At 40.2% G+C, this 17,631-nt stretch overlaps 1 protein-coding gene across 2 annotated transcripts in view; it reads right to left on the bottom strand.

Moving 5' to 3' along the window:
- The window catches only part of ARPC1A (actin related protein 2/3 complex subunit 1A), a 341,638-nt gene that overhangs the window by 27,008 nt on the left and 296,999 nt on the right, over positions 1-17,631 (bottom strand). The window contains exons 2-3 of one of the 2 annotated variants that reach the window (XM_069084743.1): positions 6,881-6,974; positions 237-329 (exon numbers count right to left, since the gene is read on the bottom strand). In XM_069084743.1, the coding sequence (XP_068940844.1) occupies positions 237-329; positions 6,881-6,974 (187 nt within the window). Of the gene's footprint in view, positions 1-236; positions 330-6,880; positions 7,053-17,631 lie in introns of those variants that run through there. The other variant, XM_069084742.1, reaches the window with a different exon arrangement.

The following is a 17,631-nucleotide window of genomic DNA, read 5'->3' on the forward strand; positions in this document are numbered from 1 at the left end:
TGTGTGTGTGTGTGTGTGTGTGTGTGCGCGCGTTAAGTATCTGAGGCCAGAACCGATCCTGTGTCCTCCTGACTCCAGGGCCAGCGCTTTACTCACTGAGCCCCCTAGCCGTCCCTAGTTCTATGACTCTTACGTGTTTTTCAGTAACCTGTCACAGAGCCCCATCAATGTCTACTAAATTCTACGCTGTAGAGAGAGGAAGGTACAAAGCAAAGAAAAAAGAATGCCATACTTACGAGTACGGTCTCTGTTCCAAGCATGGCAGGTGATTGGCTCTAGTAAAAATTGATGTAAGGACATTATTCTTAGTGTTTTCAAAAGGGAAAAAGCTGAAATAAATAATAAGAAAAAGCACTTTTAAAGTGATAAAGTAGTGCTTTACCAAGGCCAGATTCTATTTGTTAAATTCACTTCAGTTAAGAATTAATTGTCTCTACAATTCAAAAATAGTGCTCCCTATTCATTTCAGGATGACTATTAAATGTTCTGTTACACGGTATTAAACCGATCATTCTAGAAGTGGGTAACATTTATAAAAAGAAATGAGTCATTTTTATTGAGGAACTAAAAATCAATAAAAACACACCACAAATTAATATATAAATAAGCAATAACCAAACTGCCTGATGGCTTATGCTTGGGAATGATGCAAGAGTAAGAAAAATCATGGAAGTCTCAGATGTTCAAATGTACTCTAAATGTGTGTGATAGTTATGCACCACTTAAAAAATCCATTTATACCTACTTTGTGAAATATTACATAGTCAGTATATCAAGACACGATCTTTGGGCAATTAAACTTACGTAAAAGAAAATTACATACCCAGATAATAAGACAGAGGTTAATGGACAGGATAAGTTAATAATAAGCAGAATGAACTGTCCCTCATATAAAGACAATGACTGATAGACACATACACAGGAGTCAATATCATATAGGCACGATGGAAAAATAGCATTGTAATATTTTCAGGCATGGTCAATGTATTGTATTGCTTGACCATACTTTTCTTTAACAAGACAGAGTTCTAGTGGAGTAGAAGTAATGTAGAGAGTCACTGGAAATGATGGTAAAAAAAGAAAGAAGCATTAATAAAATCTTTTAAAAAGTAGTTTACTGGGATTGTTCAAATCCCATTTCTGCCACTTGCTAACCTGTGAAGATGGGCAAGTCATTTTCCTTTTAAGAGCCTCGGTTTCTTCACCTATGCTATTTGAATCATACTACTTGTACTGCTTATTTCAAAAGGTTAAGAAAGCATGTAATATAATGTAAATATAAGCTCCCTATAGGCAAGCTCTATTTCTGTTTTCCTACCCTTTCTTTGTACAGAGTTCCTGGCACAACATTTATATAATATATATCTTAATAAATGCTTGTTGAATTGAAGACTCAGTGAGAGAATGTTTAAAGTGTTTTATAAAACTTAAAAGTTCTATCAAAATGGGTTCAGTTAAATATTTATATATTCCCTCTGTACATCTCAAGAGTCTGAAAAGGAAATAAAGATTACTACCAACTTCATATGTATAAGGTGTATCATATTTTTTGCTTTCACAATGGGTGGGAAGAGAGAATTTAAAATTAAAAATATTTTTTAAAAAACTTAAAAAAAAAAGATTACTATCTCAGGTGCAATAATCTGGATCCCTGCAAAGCCTAATCAAGTAAATAGACACTAAAATCTAAAGAATCAAATTAATTTAATTTTCACATTAAAAAATGCCTTATTTTTATCATTCTGCACTGAAGAGAAAATGGTGAACTTTTTTTTTTTAAAGCAAATGGGGTTAAGTAACTTGCTCAAGGTTACATGGCCAGTTTTTTTTTTTTTTTATGTGGTTGTTAAGTATCTGAGGCCAGAACAGATCCTGGGTCCTCCTGACTCCGAGGCCGGCGCCAACTAGCCGCCCCAGAAAATGGTGAACTTCTGAAAGTTTCTCTGACAGGAATTACCAGAGGTCGGTTTCCCTTTGCATGTCTACTGACATTATCTTTATGGAAGCCATTTATGAGTTCTATAGGTAAAAATTTTGCCACTGATAATTAAGTTGGGTGGAATAGTAGGTAGTAGGCTAGACCAGGAGTCAAGAATATGAGTTTTGATCCTGTCTTAGGGGCTTATTACCAGATTGTACAAACCTGAACAAGTCACTTAGCTGCTTTGTGCTTCAGTTTCTTCATCTGTAAATTGAGAGAACCGGACCTGATGACCTCTAAAGTCCCTTCCAGATCTAAACCTACGATCCTATGAGCCTACTCAGGCTTCAGGATGACATCTTTTAGGGCTCCCAATCTGTTCTTAAGACTTCCTCTTCTAGAATGCCACTACCCTGAAGGTATGATTAAATTAATAAACAGTTACCTCATTTATAAAATGGATGCTTAGGCTAGACAATCTCTAATGTTCTGTAACATTCTAACATACTTATCAGTTTTGCATACTGAATTTGGAGTCCCAGGATCTTAATCTCAGTTGTGCTATGTACTAGTGGATCTCTGCTAACTCCTTTAGAGACTCAGTCTCATTATCTGTAAAATAAGGGGATTGGATTCAGCGTTCTTTAAACTCTAGCTCTAAATGTTTATCATCCTAAGATTCAACTAGTATATGAGTTAGGGGATCTTTGTGTTAAAAACCAACCTCAAAGTCAAGTTTTACATCCCTAGAGCACTCTGTTAGTACCTCTTTTTCCTCACCACTCCCTACACACTCAATTATACTTTTCTGAACACTGGGTGCTTCCTACACACCACTTCACCCCCACCCCCACTCCTACCCCTAGCAGAAGTCAGGAGCTATTTGACTTATCTTTAGTTTCCCCAGCACCTAGCATTGTTCCCTGGACCTCAAATTATGGTCACCCCTGCCTGAAATTTAAAAACTTATTTTTCTCCACTATAAGCCAGTGCTTATAAATGTTTGGTAAACTGAATTGAAAATATAATCCATAGAAAATTATATCATTTCAGATGGTCACACTCATTGCAATCTTAAAATCTGACATAGACCAAGCAGGACAATGTTAAACTAGGGTGGAGACTGAAAAGCAAAATTCTGATGCAAAGAAGAAATGAATGGAAGGGCCAAGAGAAAATAAAGGTAAAGTGAACTCTATCAAAATGGCTTAGCTATCAAAAGGAGAAGGATAAACTCTGGACCTGAGATTTCATTGGTATAGCAGAATTCCTAGATGAAGAAACTTACTAAACCAATGTAGGGCAGTATCATCTCTGCACCTTATAGACTTAGTTGCCTAGAATACTGAGTGACTTGTTCAGGGTCACACAGTCAGGATGTATCAGACATAGGGTGGCTCTCTCTACCCACTCTCTAATCAAGCTGCCTTTAATAGTAAGATTAGCTGCCAAAGCTGAAATCAAATTTGATTTAAGGTGAGTAATACTTGATACTTGCAAATATATTCACACAGCAATAAGGAATAAGCACATTCACTTAATAAATAAAATATTAAGCTTCTAGAAGCAAGCTATGAAATAAATGTCAAAATTTACATTCTGCTCTGGGAATGAAGATAGGAAATTTACATTTTGTTTTACATGCCTTACCAGGCAAACTACAATATAGAAGGAAAAATGTATAATCAACAGTAAAAGGTCTGATGTTTTAAAAATTCACCGCACTGATTCTTGTGTTCCAAAAAACATTTCCACAGGTTCATGGCACAGTACTATCTTCCTTTCCTTTAACATCAGAGCTACTTAATTTGCTCAAATTTAATCAAACAGCATATATGCTATGTCACTATGTTCCTTAATTAAAAGGGATTTAATTCACCACTGTTCCTTAGTGGAAAGCGATAATTTAAGTTTTACTTGTTAAATGAAATTCAATTCAACAAACATTTATCGAACGCCTACTAGGCACAAGGCAATGTTCTAGGAGCCTGGAATACAAAGACAAAAAACAAAATATTCCCTGCATCCAAGGAGCTTATGTTCTGTTGGAGTAATAATAGCTGACTATAAAGATTATAAACAAGACTGAAAATTAATATTTTAAAATGCATGCCAATAATAAAAAGTATATATTTCATGTATAGTCATAAACAGCAGTTCCAAAGACAAAAACTTTTCACTTATTTATGTAACCAGGCTAGAGTTACTTTCCAAAGAAGCAAAATTCAAACAATGGCATAATTTTGGTTGATTTCTAATTCAGCCACATTACCCATGTTCCAAATTTGGACACACATTCATGCTTGGTACTTCATTTTAAGTCTGCAGACCAAGAAAATTCCCATATTTGACAATCTCTATAGATGGAGTATGTTACATTAGAAAAGAGCACAGCACCCTTAAGTCAGAAACCTGGGTTCAAACTTGAGCTTTTTTGAGTGTGACAATTTCCTTGGGTCTCAGTTACCCCAGCTTTAGGAGGATAATATTTACAGTAGCTACCACCCAAGATAATTATGCTGGAAAGCACCACTTGCAGCTATTATTTTTATCATTAATTCACATTCATCACATAGGTCATATATTTAGAGTTGGAAGGGACTTCACAGGCCACTGAGTCCAAACTGCTTGTTTTACAGATGAGGACAATGAGCCTCACAGAAGTCAGTCATGCAACTAATAGATATCTGAATGGGGACTCAAACCCAGGACTTCCGGATTCCAAAATGTAGAAAACTTTATCCCCAAACAGGCTATCTCTGTGGGAGTACCTAACAAATCAGCACACTGCCTTTGTCAAGTCCTCAACTCTCAAAGCAATAGCTGTAATTTCTGAATTATGGTCACCCTTGCCTGATTTTAAAACTTATTCTTCTCTGTATTTCTCTAAGAAAATGGAAGGGGAGAAGAAAACTGGGAATAATAACGGAGAACCTACCCCACTCAACAATCACTTACTCAACATCTGTTCTAAACTAAGCATCATAAAAAATTTCAACAAAAAATTCAACCCACATTCATTAAGCACCTGCTATAAGGCAGTGTAAAAACAGTCCAAAGAATGCTGGACTTTAAGTTAGGGGACTTCTATCTTTAATGTCACCTAACTTGCCTAAGCTTCAGGCAACTTTCTAAGAGTTACCCACTAAATTACATATAGATGGGTTTTGATGTTTCCACACCAACTCCTTTACCTTGATGTGTGGGGATGCAAAGAGGAATAAACAGTCCAGATCCCAATATAGAACCAAAGACTTATAAAGTATGGTCACTGCACTCAAGAAGAAACCTTCAAGGCATCAAATACTTTTTACATTTATCAATAAACTTTACCTCTCTGGGTCTGTTTCTTCATCTGCAAAATGAGCAGTAATTTCGGAGGAACATTCGTGCTCTGAATCTATGATCCCACAACATGCTTCTTTAGTTGGTGAAAGAGTATAAGTACACCCAAATAAAAATTCATTTTTTTGCTTTTTGGAGGGCAATTGGGGTTAAGTGACTTGCCCAAGGTCACACAGCTAGTAGTGTTAAGTGTCTGAGGCCAAATTTGAACTCAGGTCCTCCTGACTCTAAGGCCACTGGGCCACCTAGCCAACCCCTCTTTTTCTTATATATATATAATTTGTTTTAAGAACAGTGTCATTCAGATATGGAAATATAAGACAATATTTGTAAAATCTTATGCCTAGAATGGACGCCCTCCTCAACTCTACTTCAAAATCTCTGTGTTGCTTCAAGACTCAAATCAGGCACCACTTCCTCTGTGAATTCTTCCCTGATCCCTCCTTTCCCTTGAATTCCCTTATTTATGTACCTGCTGTATCAAAACAGTAAAATACAAGGTCCTGTAGAATAACTCTTTGTATCCCCAGTCCCTCACGTAGAGTAGATACTTAATGTCTATTAGCATTATATACTAATTGCATACTCATAGAATAGATCTAAAAAAGGTATTGTGAAACATATTTAAACCAACAGCTCTATATGTTACCTCCCAACACAATGCCCAGGATAGGACCTTTTAACCTTATCTGGTTTCCTATCTGAAAATGTAATCCCTGATCTACAAGATCTACAATTCTACAGAAGCATGGTTCTCGAATAATCCCGTTTGGGAAGAATATCTCCGCTCTCTGGCCGGCTTTTAACTGATTTACTCGGTCTAGATGCTCTCCCTGACCAATACCGTCGACCCACCACAGACCAAATGAAACTCCTATTCGATGTCTTAATAGGTAATCATTTTTAAAACCCTTGCTTCCTCTATCACCCCACAGGTAAAAATAGCCAGCATCATCCCGACTACAACAGGTACAGTCACGGGCATGGTCACCCCGTCCCTTAATCATGACTGGGTCTGGCTGAGGGTAGTAAAAGGGGCTGGAAGTGAACCTGCCCCTGGACTTCCTCCCACACCAGCAGGAAGAGAGGACACGCCTGAGAGCCGGGACGGGCGAGGCAGGTAAAGGAGGGCAGGTGACCTACGCCCAGTCCCAGACACCGCAGGAGGGGGGAGGGTTAAGGTGTCCCGCCTCAGGCTTGGAGATGGACCGACCGGACCCCCGGGGCTGAACAAAGAGGATGCCGGGGGAGGAGCGGGGGACGAGGTGGGAGAGAGTGTGTGTGGGGGCGGGGAGGAGTGGGGGCGCCCGCTCCAGGAACCCGAGAAAGGTTAACAACACCTCCAGGGGGATTCACCGCCCCAAGCCTCAGGCCAGGCCCGCGGGGAGGGGGCAGGAGAGGGGCGGGAACTAGAGGACAGCCCGCCCACCTCCCCCCGCCCGCCCACCTCCCCCCGCCCGCCCCACCTCCTCTGCCGCCAGCGGCCGGGGTCTGCCCGCCCCCAGCGGCCTAAGCCGGGTCCCGGGGAGCTGAAGCTTGGGAAAGGGTCGAACGACCCCGGGACGAAGACAGACAGGGTGAGGAGGAGATGAGAAGCCGATCGCCATCCCTTACCTGGGATGGGAAGGGTGCGGACGGACCCCGGAGCGGAGGATTCGCGGACTCTGGTCAGTCGACGCGAATAAGCTCCGGCGGGCGGCGGGAGGAAGACGGAGGCCGGGAGGGAGCGGCTGACAGGGATCCCGGAAACGGGCACAGCGCCTGCGCTGCACGGCGTCCGAGCCCATCTAAGGCTGCGCAGATGGTCTGCGCAGATCGTGGGAGTCCAGGGAAGGGGGGAGGGAGGATGTACGGACATGCGCGAAGGGCCTACCGAAATCGGGCTGGGAACGTCCGCGGCTGACGCATGTGCGGTGCTCGTTCTGTTTACCCTTCTCCCCCTTAGCAGACCCTTCCCGAAGGCGATGGAGAAGTACCGGGGCTTCCTGCTGCGCGGAAAAAGCTGCCGTCTTCCTCTCCGCGCCTTGTTCTAAGCATTTACACCCCGAACTCAGGGACTAGAGCGCGCATCATTCTTTCGCTCGTTCGTTCATTCATTCACTCATCCCTTCAATTCATTCTTTCATTGCTTCAACAAGCCACAACTGTGTGCGCAGAGCGCTGTGCCAAGTGATAGGTTTAGAATGCTGCCAAAATAACCTTCCAGAGGCGTAGATCTGACCATGTCACTCACTGCCCCGTTAAAGTAAGCTTAGTAATAGGAGTAGGATCCTCATCAAGGGTTTTAAGGCGCTGCCCAGTCTGTCTCTTTGCATTCTACTCTCCAGCCAACCTGAATTACTTTCTGTTCCTCAAATCCACCCTGAATCCCAACTCCACTCCCAGCTGACAAAGTCCAAAAAGATCCAGGTTAGAGGGGGCGGCTAGGTGGTGCAGTGAATAGAGCTCGGGCCCTGGAGACAGGAGGACCTGAGTTCAACTGTGGCTTCAGACATTTAACACAAAACTAGCCGGGTGACCTTGGGCAAGTCACTTAACCCCAATTGCCCTCCAAAACGCAAAAAAATAAAAAGAAGATCCAGGTTAGAGAATTAAGCTGAATCGACCAAGGCAGAATTCAGTAGGGATAAAATGTAAATTCTTCAGGGTTCAAAAAAAATCACCTTCACATATATTATGTGAACTAAAAATAAAAATAACAATAAAGTTGCGCTTAACTCCCCTGTGAGGTCAATATTACCAATATCATTCCTGTCCTAAAGATGAAATAACTGTGGCCCCAGAAAGTCGTAGGGGGAGGTATGGTTCTGAAAAAGGCTGTTTTGTTGTTATTGTTCAGTAGTCCTACTCTTGGTGACCCCGTGTGGGATTTTCTTGGCAAAGATACTGTAGTGGTTTGCCATTTCCTTCTCTAGCTCATTTTTTTTAGGTTATACACGTGCAGTTATGTAAAACACTTCCATATTAGTCATTTTGTACAAGACGACTCAAATAAAAGAAAAAAAGTGAAAAAAAATAGCAGGCTTCAGTTTGTATTCAATCAATATCAGTTCTTTCCCTGGCAACAGTATGCTACATCATTAGTCCCTGGGGATTGTCTTGGGTCATTGTATTGCTGAGAATAGCTAAGTGTAAAGCCAATCATAAGCAGCTCCCCTGAGGACTGCTGCTGTGCATAACTTTAAGGGTCTAATTGCATAGTATAATGAACCCTGTTTATTCAGTAATAAACTAAAGCATAATATTCAAGAAAACAAAGCATAACATTCACAATAATATAACATAACAACATTACTAAAGTGGCCACATAGTCTTAAATAAAACATTCGTTCAGGTATATCTTATGGTCATCTGTAAGGGGTACCAGAAAGTACAAACACCATCCACCTCTAGGTCACAATAAGTTACAAATCTCATCAGTCAATAGAGAGTATCCAAAGTAAAGTCTTCTTTCATCTTGACTGGAGGCTGGCTTCCAAAACCCATACTTCCTTCACCATGGGCTGACCACTCCCAACTCTTACGTGAATTCACATGTAGGCAGCTTTCCACTCCTGTTCCCTGTCTCAGCTCACAGGGAGTCCTTCACTTCAAGCTCTTTGAAGTTTCTGCTTCTGGGAAAACAAAACTTAACAGGGCTACGATAATATTTACACATAATTATCACCACTGTCATCTCAATTCACTTTCTGTCTGAGAAATCAACACAGAGCAATGGACAGAATTTCTGGCTGAGAAAGTAACACAGATCAACAGAGTGCCGACATCACAAACATTCTCTCTCACACTTCTACCTGCTTCCTGCTCTGCTCTGTTTTTCTCTGCTCCGTCCCACTCCTTCCTGTTCTACCCTTCCTGTTCCACCCTTTCAGCAAACTGCTCCCACCGTGGGCTCCCGTGTGATTCATTCAGCCTATCAAGGGCAGGGGAGATCTTCAAATTCCCTTAGGCCTATTAAGGGCAATACAGTGTATGCTGTTTCCAATCAAAGACTCTTGATACAATCAAAATTAAGGCACTTGATTAATTAAAACGTAATTCATAAAAACAGCAAAAAATCCAGTTTTGTTAGGCATCACACTCAGTCATTCACAGTTCTTTCTATAACATTCTCCTGGTTCTGTTCACTTCACTCATCATCAGTTCATCTACGTCTTTCCAGGTTTTTCTGAAATCATCCTACATGTCATTTAGTATAGCACAATTATATTTCATTATAATCATAATTCAGCTTTGTTTAACCATTCTTCCATTGATGGGCATTCCTTTGATTTCTGATTCTTAGCCGCCACAAAAGAGCTATTATCGATGTTTTTGCACAAATAATTCCTTTTCCCTTTTTTTGGATGTCTTTGGGATATACACCTAGCAGTTCTCCAGCTCATTTTACAAATGAGGAAACTGAAGCTAACACGGTTATGCAGCTAGGACGTGTGAGGACGGATTTGAACTCAGGAAGTAGATATGCCCGGGTTTTCACACACGTATGTATGTATGTATGTGGGTATCTGTATATATGCGTATTCCTGTAGGTATATATCTACATATATGTATATATTTGTGTATATCTATACACACATATACATACATCCTTCTGTGTGTGTATACATATATATTTACTATGCTACAAATGAAAACATCCTAAAACATCTTAGTATTATTATAAAAATAATTTTGACCTGGCAAACCCCCCTGAAAGGTTCTTAGGGTCCCCCAGGGGTCTCCTGCTCATACTTTGAGAACCACTGCCCCATACTGTATGGTTAAGGCCAGAAACAGGGAAGCAGCAGACTGTGGATGGCTTTAGATGTCAGGCAGAAGAGCTTGAATTTTACTCATGAAATAAGAGGAAGCCATTTTCCGTGTTCCCTGCCACTCCTAATGACTTCTTTATCTGGTTCTTGTGCTGTAGGAGTGCTATAAGAGTTATAGAAACTTAGAAGAAGATGCCTTGTTGTTGTTGTTTATCTCTAAGTTTTGGAGACTGGATAAAGCAAAAATTGCTCAAATCAATCTGTGATCTTAATGGTGCCGATATTCCCTTGAAACTAATTGATATCTGCCCATCCTGGTTGACTTATTCATTTGTTCCTATAACTTGGAGGGGGGGGGGCAGGGCCAGGACAGGTGTTGGTCTACTCAGTGTGCTGAGGACCTTTCTCAATTTCTTTTTTTTTTTTTGTCTTTTTGGAGGAGGAAAATGAGGGCAATTAGGGTTAAGTGACTTGCCCAAGGTCACACAGCTAGTAAGTGTTAAGTGTCTGAAGATGAATTTGAACTCAGGTCCTCTTGACTCCAGGGCCAGTGCTCTATTCACTGTGCCACCTAGCTGCCCTGACCTTTCTCAATATCACCCAGGGTATCTATGTGACTGCTAGGTTAGAGTGATGGACGGCAGTTAAGAAGATTTGAGTTTAAATTCTACCTTAGACAGGTAGAATTTACATACTACCTACATGATCCTAGGTAAGTTCACTTAACCTTTCTCAGGTTCAGTGCCCTTATCTGTAAAATGGGGGTGTAATAATAGCACCTGCCTCTCAAGGTTGGTTTTTTTTTTTTTTGCTTTTTGAAGGGCAAATGGGGTTAAGTGACTTGCCCAAGGTAACACGGCTAGTTTTTGTGTCAAGTGTCTGAGGCCAAATTTGAACTCAGGTCCTCCCGACTCCAGGGCTGGTGCTCTATTCACTGTGCCACCTAGCCACATCTCAGGGTTGTTTTAAGACCCTAATGATATAATATGTGTAAAGTGCTTTGAAAATCTTAAGTATAATACATTACACATAAATGTTAGCTTTTCTTATTTCTCCTAATATTAAAGGAGACCAGACTGGACAAGTATTATTCTTTGCTCTCACCACACAATTCGCTCATCTTCCCTGTCTCCCCCTGAAGACTGTACATTTCCCTAATGACATCCTTTACTTTGATTTTTCTTTGAAGTTCCCTTTTTGCTAGATTTTGCAGCCTGATCATATCTAGTATGTGTTTCTTTATTCCCTTTTCACTAATTATAATTTTAAATTCCTTAGACACTTTCAGCCATACAACAATAGAGATCCAAAATTGCCGTAAAAAGATGGGGTTTTTGTCTGGGAGAGTTTTGGGGGTCATTAGAAGAAATTTGCAGTTTTATAAAGTCAATCTAACCTGTTTTCTCCTCCTCTTTAATTCTTTTTTTTTAAACAATTATTCTTATTTTTAGCTTTTTGGAGGGCAATTGGGGTTAATTGTGACTTGCCCAAGGTCACACATTTTGTGTTAAGTGTCTGAGGCTGAACTTGAATCCAGGTCCTCTTGACTGCAGGGCTGGTGCTCTATTCACTGTGCCACCTAGCCTCCCCATCCTTTTTAATTCTTGATCCAACTTGCTACCTATTTCAACTATCTGTCCAAGATGTAATTTGGGATTAGCCCTGTAGGTTTTCCACCTGATTGCATATCATAATCCTACAATATCTTAATCTACTAGACCAAACTCATGAGTGGCTATGGATCTCTTTCAGGAGGTTTTGCAGTTTTCCAGGGTTTGAACCAGAACAATGTCATCCAAAACAGTAGCGTCTAGAAGACTTCATCATCCCTATAGAATTCTGCTTTAACTTGAACTATGTGCTGGGTCTCCTGAACAGTGACTAACATCTCTGTTTTATGTCTCATCTTATATTGACATTCAAAGGTTGTTGAACAAAGTTATCTCTGTTATGTCTTCCAAGAAATATTGAATGGTTTTGATATATGAATAGGAAATACCTTGTAGGAAAAAGTCATTTAATGACATTTTGCTCTCCTGATTTAAAGCCTTTTTTTTTTTTTTAGTAAGCAATAAGTACAGTGTAATCTTGTATTATCTACAACTTTCAGTCAATTGTGTGTATCTGGAATTTATCAGGGGAATTCCAATCAATTGAGTACCCCCAACTCACTTGATGAAATGACTGTAGGTAAGGAGCAGGTAATAGAGACAATGAGGTATTATGGTTTTGCCCCATTCAGACTTTAAATGGCTTCACTCAAAACTTAGGAAATTTGTGAAACCCTGAGTGACAAACATTCTAAGTTTAAGAGTAAGAAATTGGGAATATCCCAAGTGTAAATAACTTTGCAAGTGGTTCACTCTTTTTAGATTTTGACAGGACACTGTAAAGGAAGTATAAAAAGTATTTTTACTTCTTTATTCTATTAGGAATTAAGAAGAAAACTTTAATCTACTAGGTAGAATTACAGGATAGCCATTGAATGCTTGAAGGACCAGTCACAACCCTGTAGCCTTAAAATGTGAAAGAAAGCTCTGAAAAGAGTCATCTCTGGCCATTGAAAAGGCATCTAGCTATGGAGGAAGAACCCAACTCTTGAAAGAGAATCTTTTCATCATTGGTGGAACTGGAGAGCAGTCTGGAATTATGCCAATATTACTACTTGGTCTGTTTCCAAAGATGATTAGGGAAAAAGGAAAAGAAGTTTTATGTTCTGAAATGTTTATAGCAGCTCTCTTTGTGGTGGCAAAGAACTGGAAAATGCAACAATGCTCACCAGTTAGGGAATGGCTGAACGAGTTTTATATGACTGTGATAGAATACTGTTGTGCTATGAGAAATGATAAATTCAGTGATTTTAGAAAAACCTGGAAAGACTTGCATGAAATAATGAAGAGCTAAATGAGCAGAACCAAGAGAACATTGTATAGATTAACAGCAATATTATTTTAAGAAAGACTGAGAAAATGTTATTTTGTCTGTTATAAATACCAAAATGAACTATAATGGACATAAGAAGAAAGATGCTATCTGCATCCAGCAAAAGAACTGACAAATAGAATAATTTTACATATACATACATTATATATACACATATATGTATATACGTATACTTACACACATCTGTTTGTGTCTAATAGTGGTCATGGGGGGGAAGAAAAAAAAGAAATTTACATGATAATTTTGTTGTATATTTGAAAGGAATAGCAAGTTATGCTTAGTAGATTTGCAGTTTCATGTACAATCACCTTTTTAATTGTACTATGTTATGGAAATGCTTGTTTTATTCCACAAATTAAAAATAAAAATTTTAAAAAGAAACATAGAAGAAAAAAGAAGAGAATATTCACTTTTCCCCTTGCATCTCTTCCACAGTGCAGGGGTGGGGTGTAGAGAAGCAGGTGTAAATTACCAGAATATTTTGCCTCCCACCCCCATCAGCTATGATTTCTTGCTTTAGAACCATATACCTCCTCGACTTCCAGGAGCCAAGATGGCAGAGTAAGAAGTAAGTTGCTCTCACCCTTCCCTATTGACCTTTGAAAGCCCAGAAAATATTGCCACAGGAAAAACTCTGAAACAGTTGAGCCAGCAGAAAGACAGGGTTCAGCATTCTTGCAGCTCAGGAAGCTTGGGGAACTAATGGGAAAGACCTCTCTTGCTCTGGGGGCAAAGGAGCAGCACAGGATGGGAGGTGTCCAAGCAAGCCAGGGGCAAGACCCACCTCAGCAAACCAGGGGGAGATCCTGAGCCCCAGGGTGGTGAGCAGGCAAGTGCCAACACCCCCCAGGTGCCTCAGCATAGGCAGGAGAACCAACAGACACCAGCTCAGAAAACCACCATGTGTGCCAGTGTTCTCCAGCAGCCAAATCTCTTGGTGCTTCAGCATAGCTCTAGGAAGTACAACTCCAGGAGGCACAGCTCTAGACTGGCAGACATTCTTCAGCAGCCAAACATTCTAATGTAATGTCCAGGTGAGCAGGAACCAGTGCAAGGCTTGTGAGCAGCTGTCCCCCCAGGGGCCAGACTCCTCACCCCCACTCCAAAAGCTCCAGTGTTGCTGACCCTAGCTCAATACCAGGTAAGCAGCCAGATCCTTAGAGCCTCTAGCTGCCAGCACCTGAGGCCCCAGCACACAAAGCCAGTGACCAGGCCCTAGGCACCCAGCACAAGGAGCTTGGGGCAGGGCCCTTTGTGCTTTAGCAGGAGAGCAAACACCATGAGCAAAAAGCAGAAAACAGACAATGACCATAGATTCTTATTATGGGGACAGGGAAGATCAAGGCACAAATTCAGAAGAGGATCACATTGTCAATATACCAACATCTGAAACCTCGAAGGGGAATATAAACTGGTCCCAAGCCCAAAAAAACCTTCTTAGAAGAGGTCAAAAAGGATTTTAAAACTCAAATAAGAGAGGTAGAAGAAAAATTGGGGGGAAAATGAGATATATGCAAGAGAGAGTCAATAGCTTGGAAAAGGAAGGACAAAAATTGATTGTAGAAAACAAGTCCTTAAAAAGTACAATTGACCAAATGGAAAAGGAGGCACAAAAACTCACTGATGAGAAGAGCTCTTTTAAAAAGAAGAATGGGCCAAATGGAAAAGGAGATACAAAATCTAATAGAAGAAAACAATTCCTTAAAAAGTAGAACTGGGCAAGTAGAAGTTAATGACTCTATGAGATGTCAAGAATCAGTCAAACAAAATTTAAAAAATGAAAAAAATAGAAGAAAACATAAAATACCTCATTGGTAAAATAACTGACATGGAAAATAGATCCAGGAGAGACAACTTAAAAGTTATTGGTCTTCCTGGAAACCATGAAGAAAAAAAGAGCCTGGACAGCATCTTTCAGGAAATCATCAAAGAAAATTGCCCTGAGGTCCTAGAACCATTGAAAGAATACACCAATCACTTCCTGAAAGTGATTAATAGAGAGATTAATCCCAAATTGAAAATGCCAAGGAATATCATAGCCAAATTCCAAAATTACCATGTCAAAGAGAAAATACTGCAAGCAGCCAAAAAGAAACAATTTAAATATCATGGAACCGCAGTCAGGATTATGCAGAATCTTGCAGCTTCTACATAAAAAGGTCGGGGTATAGGGGCAATGTAATATGATATTTCATAAGGCAAAAGAGCTTGGATTACAATCAAGGATCAACTGCCCAGCAAAATTGAGCATAATTTTTCAGGGGAGGAGATGGACATTTAACAAAATATGAGACTTCCAAACCTTCATGATGAAAAGACCAGAGCTCAACAGGAAATTTGATCTTCAAATACAAGACTCAAGAGAGGCATAAAAAGGTAAACAGGAAAGAAAAAAAAAACCAAAAAAACCCATGTTATTAATAGGGGCAAACTGTTTATATTACTACAGGGAAGATGACACTTATAACTCTTGAGAACTGTATTGTTATTACACCATTTAAAAAGGATATACATAGAAAGAGGGCATGGATATAAGCTGACTTTGATGTGGTGATAAAAAAAATCTAAGTGGTGAAAAGGGATTGTACTGGGAGATGAATAAAGGAGGAATAAGACAGGGGTAAAGTACATTACATGAAAAGGCACACAATTTTACCCTATAGGAAGTAGGAGGGGAAAGGGGAAAGAAAAGGGAGGGTATGGATAGAAGGGAGGGAAGAAGCAGTAAGGGTAAAGGGGAAGATAAAGGAGGGGCCTAATAGAAGGTAGGGTAGACTGAAGGAGGTGGTGGTCAAAAGCAAAACTCTAATGAAGAGGGTAAGGGAGAAAGGAGAGAGAAAAGAATATATGTGAAAAAATAGGATGGAGAGAAAGACACAGATAGTAATCATAACTGTGAATGTGAATGGGATGAACTCTTCCATAAAATGGAAGCTGATAGCAGAGTGAATTAACAACCATCATCCTACAATATGTTGTTTACAAGAAACACGTTTGAAGCAGAGGGATACACACAGAGTACAGGTAAAAGATTGGAGCAGAATATACTGTTTCAACTGAAGTAAAAAATCAGGGGTAGCAATCCTGATCTCAGACAAAGCAAAATCAAAAATAGATCTAATTAAAAGAGATAAGGAAGGAAATTACATCCTGCTAAAAGGTACCATAGACAATGAAGTAATATCAATACTAAACACATATGTACCAAGTGATACAGTATACAAATCCTTAGAGGAGAAGTTAAGGGAGTTGCAGGAAGAAACAGATAACAAAACTATACTAGTGGAGGACCTCAACCTCACATTTTCAGAGCTAGATAAATCTAACCACAAAATAAACTAGAAAGATGTTAAGGAGATAAATAGGATTTTAGAAAAGTTAGATATGGTTGACCTCTGGAGAAAATTGAATGGGGATAGAAAGAACCATATACCCTTTAGGAGACACTGTGCCACACAGAGAGAAGGCCCAGAGTTCAGCTTTAGAATCAAGTTGACAGACTTTCCTGGCTGTTTCATTTTGCCCAGAGAGAGAAGTATGAAGACACCATGAGAAGAGAAAGGACATTAGGGCCCCGCAGTGCTGGAGGTGTGAGTTGCCTTGGTTATGTAAATTCCTTATGTGTTTTCCTCTCTATTAATATATTTCATGTACCCACTCTTCCTACTGAAGTTCTGTGTATTTGTGAAAGAGGGCAGCCCAGGTTTTAGGGTATATGTTTAGTAGCTACTGTTCTTACTCTGCCATTTCAGTAAATGCCCTTGCTTTGAGCAAATCGTTTCCTCTGACTGACTGTTGAGGTAAATGCATGGATGGGAGTTCATGAGCTATAAAGGGTGCAAAAAATGTGTTGAACCCTGGATAGTTGACCCTCTGGGGGACCAAATCCACAAGTGTGAATTGAAGGCAGGGTAGAGATGTGGTCATTGTGGAATATTGCTGGTAAAAGCCATCATCCTGCCAGTCCCCCAAATTCATAACCTTGACATTATCCTGGACTCCTTACCTCACTTTCCTTCACCCCACAGACCCAACCAGTGGACATATTTTGCCATTTCTATCTCCACAACATCTCTCACATCCACCCCCTTCTGTCCACTCACTTAGCTACTGTCTTAGTTTGGCCTTCATCTCTTGCCTGGATTATTGCATCAGCTTCCTAATTGGTCTCCTTGTCTCAAATCTCTCTCCACTCCAATCCATCTTACCCCCCTCCTACTGAAGTAATTTTCCTTAAGCACCAGACTGTATAGCTCCCCTACTCAACTAACTCTGGTGGTTCCCTATAGCCTCTAGGGTCAAATATAAACTCTGCTCTGTAGCTTTTAAAACTCCATAGAACCTGGCCCTAACCTTTCTTTCCATCCTCATTGGATGTGACTCCTCTTCCTACTCTGCAATCCAGCCAAACTAGCCTTCTCTCTGTTCCTCATGTATAACACTCAATCTCTCATCTCCACGCTTTCTGTACTGACTGTTGTCCATGCCTGGAATGCTTTCCCTCCTTAGGTCTACCTCAGAGACCGTCTCTTCCTTTAAAATGCCCTTCAGGTACCATTTCTACACGAAGCCTTTCCTGATCCCTCTAATTACTCCTGTCCTCCATTTCAAGCTAGCTTGCATTTAACTACTTTGTATACATTTGTATTTATTCACTTTATATTTATA

This window comes from Petaurus breviceps, unplaced genomic scaffold, assembly GCF_028583685.1.
Source record: "Petaurus breviceps papuanus isolate PSGF00001 unplaced genomic scaffold, PetGlider_PUasm1.0 175, whole genome shotgun sequence".
Taxonomy (NCBI): domain Eukaryota; kingdom Metazoa; phylum Chordata; class Mammalia; order Diprotodontia; family Petauridae; genus Petaurus; species Petaurus breviceps.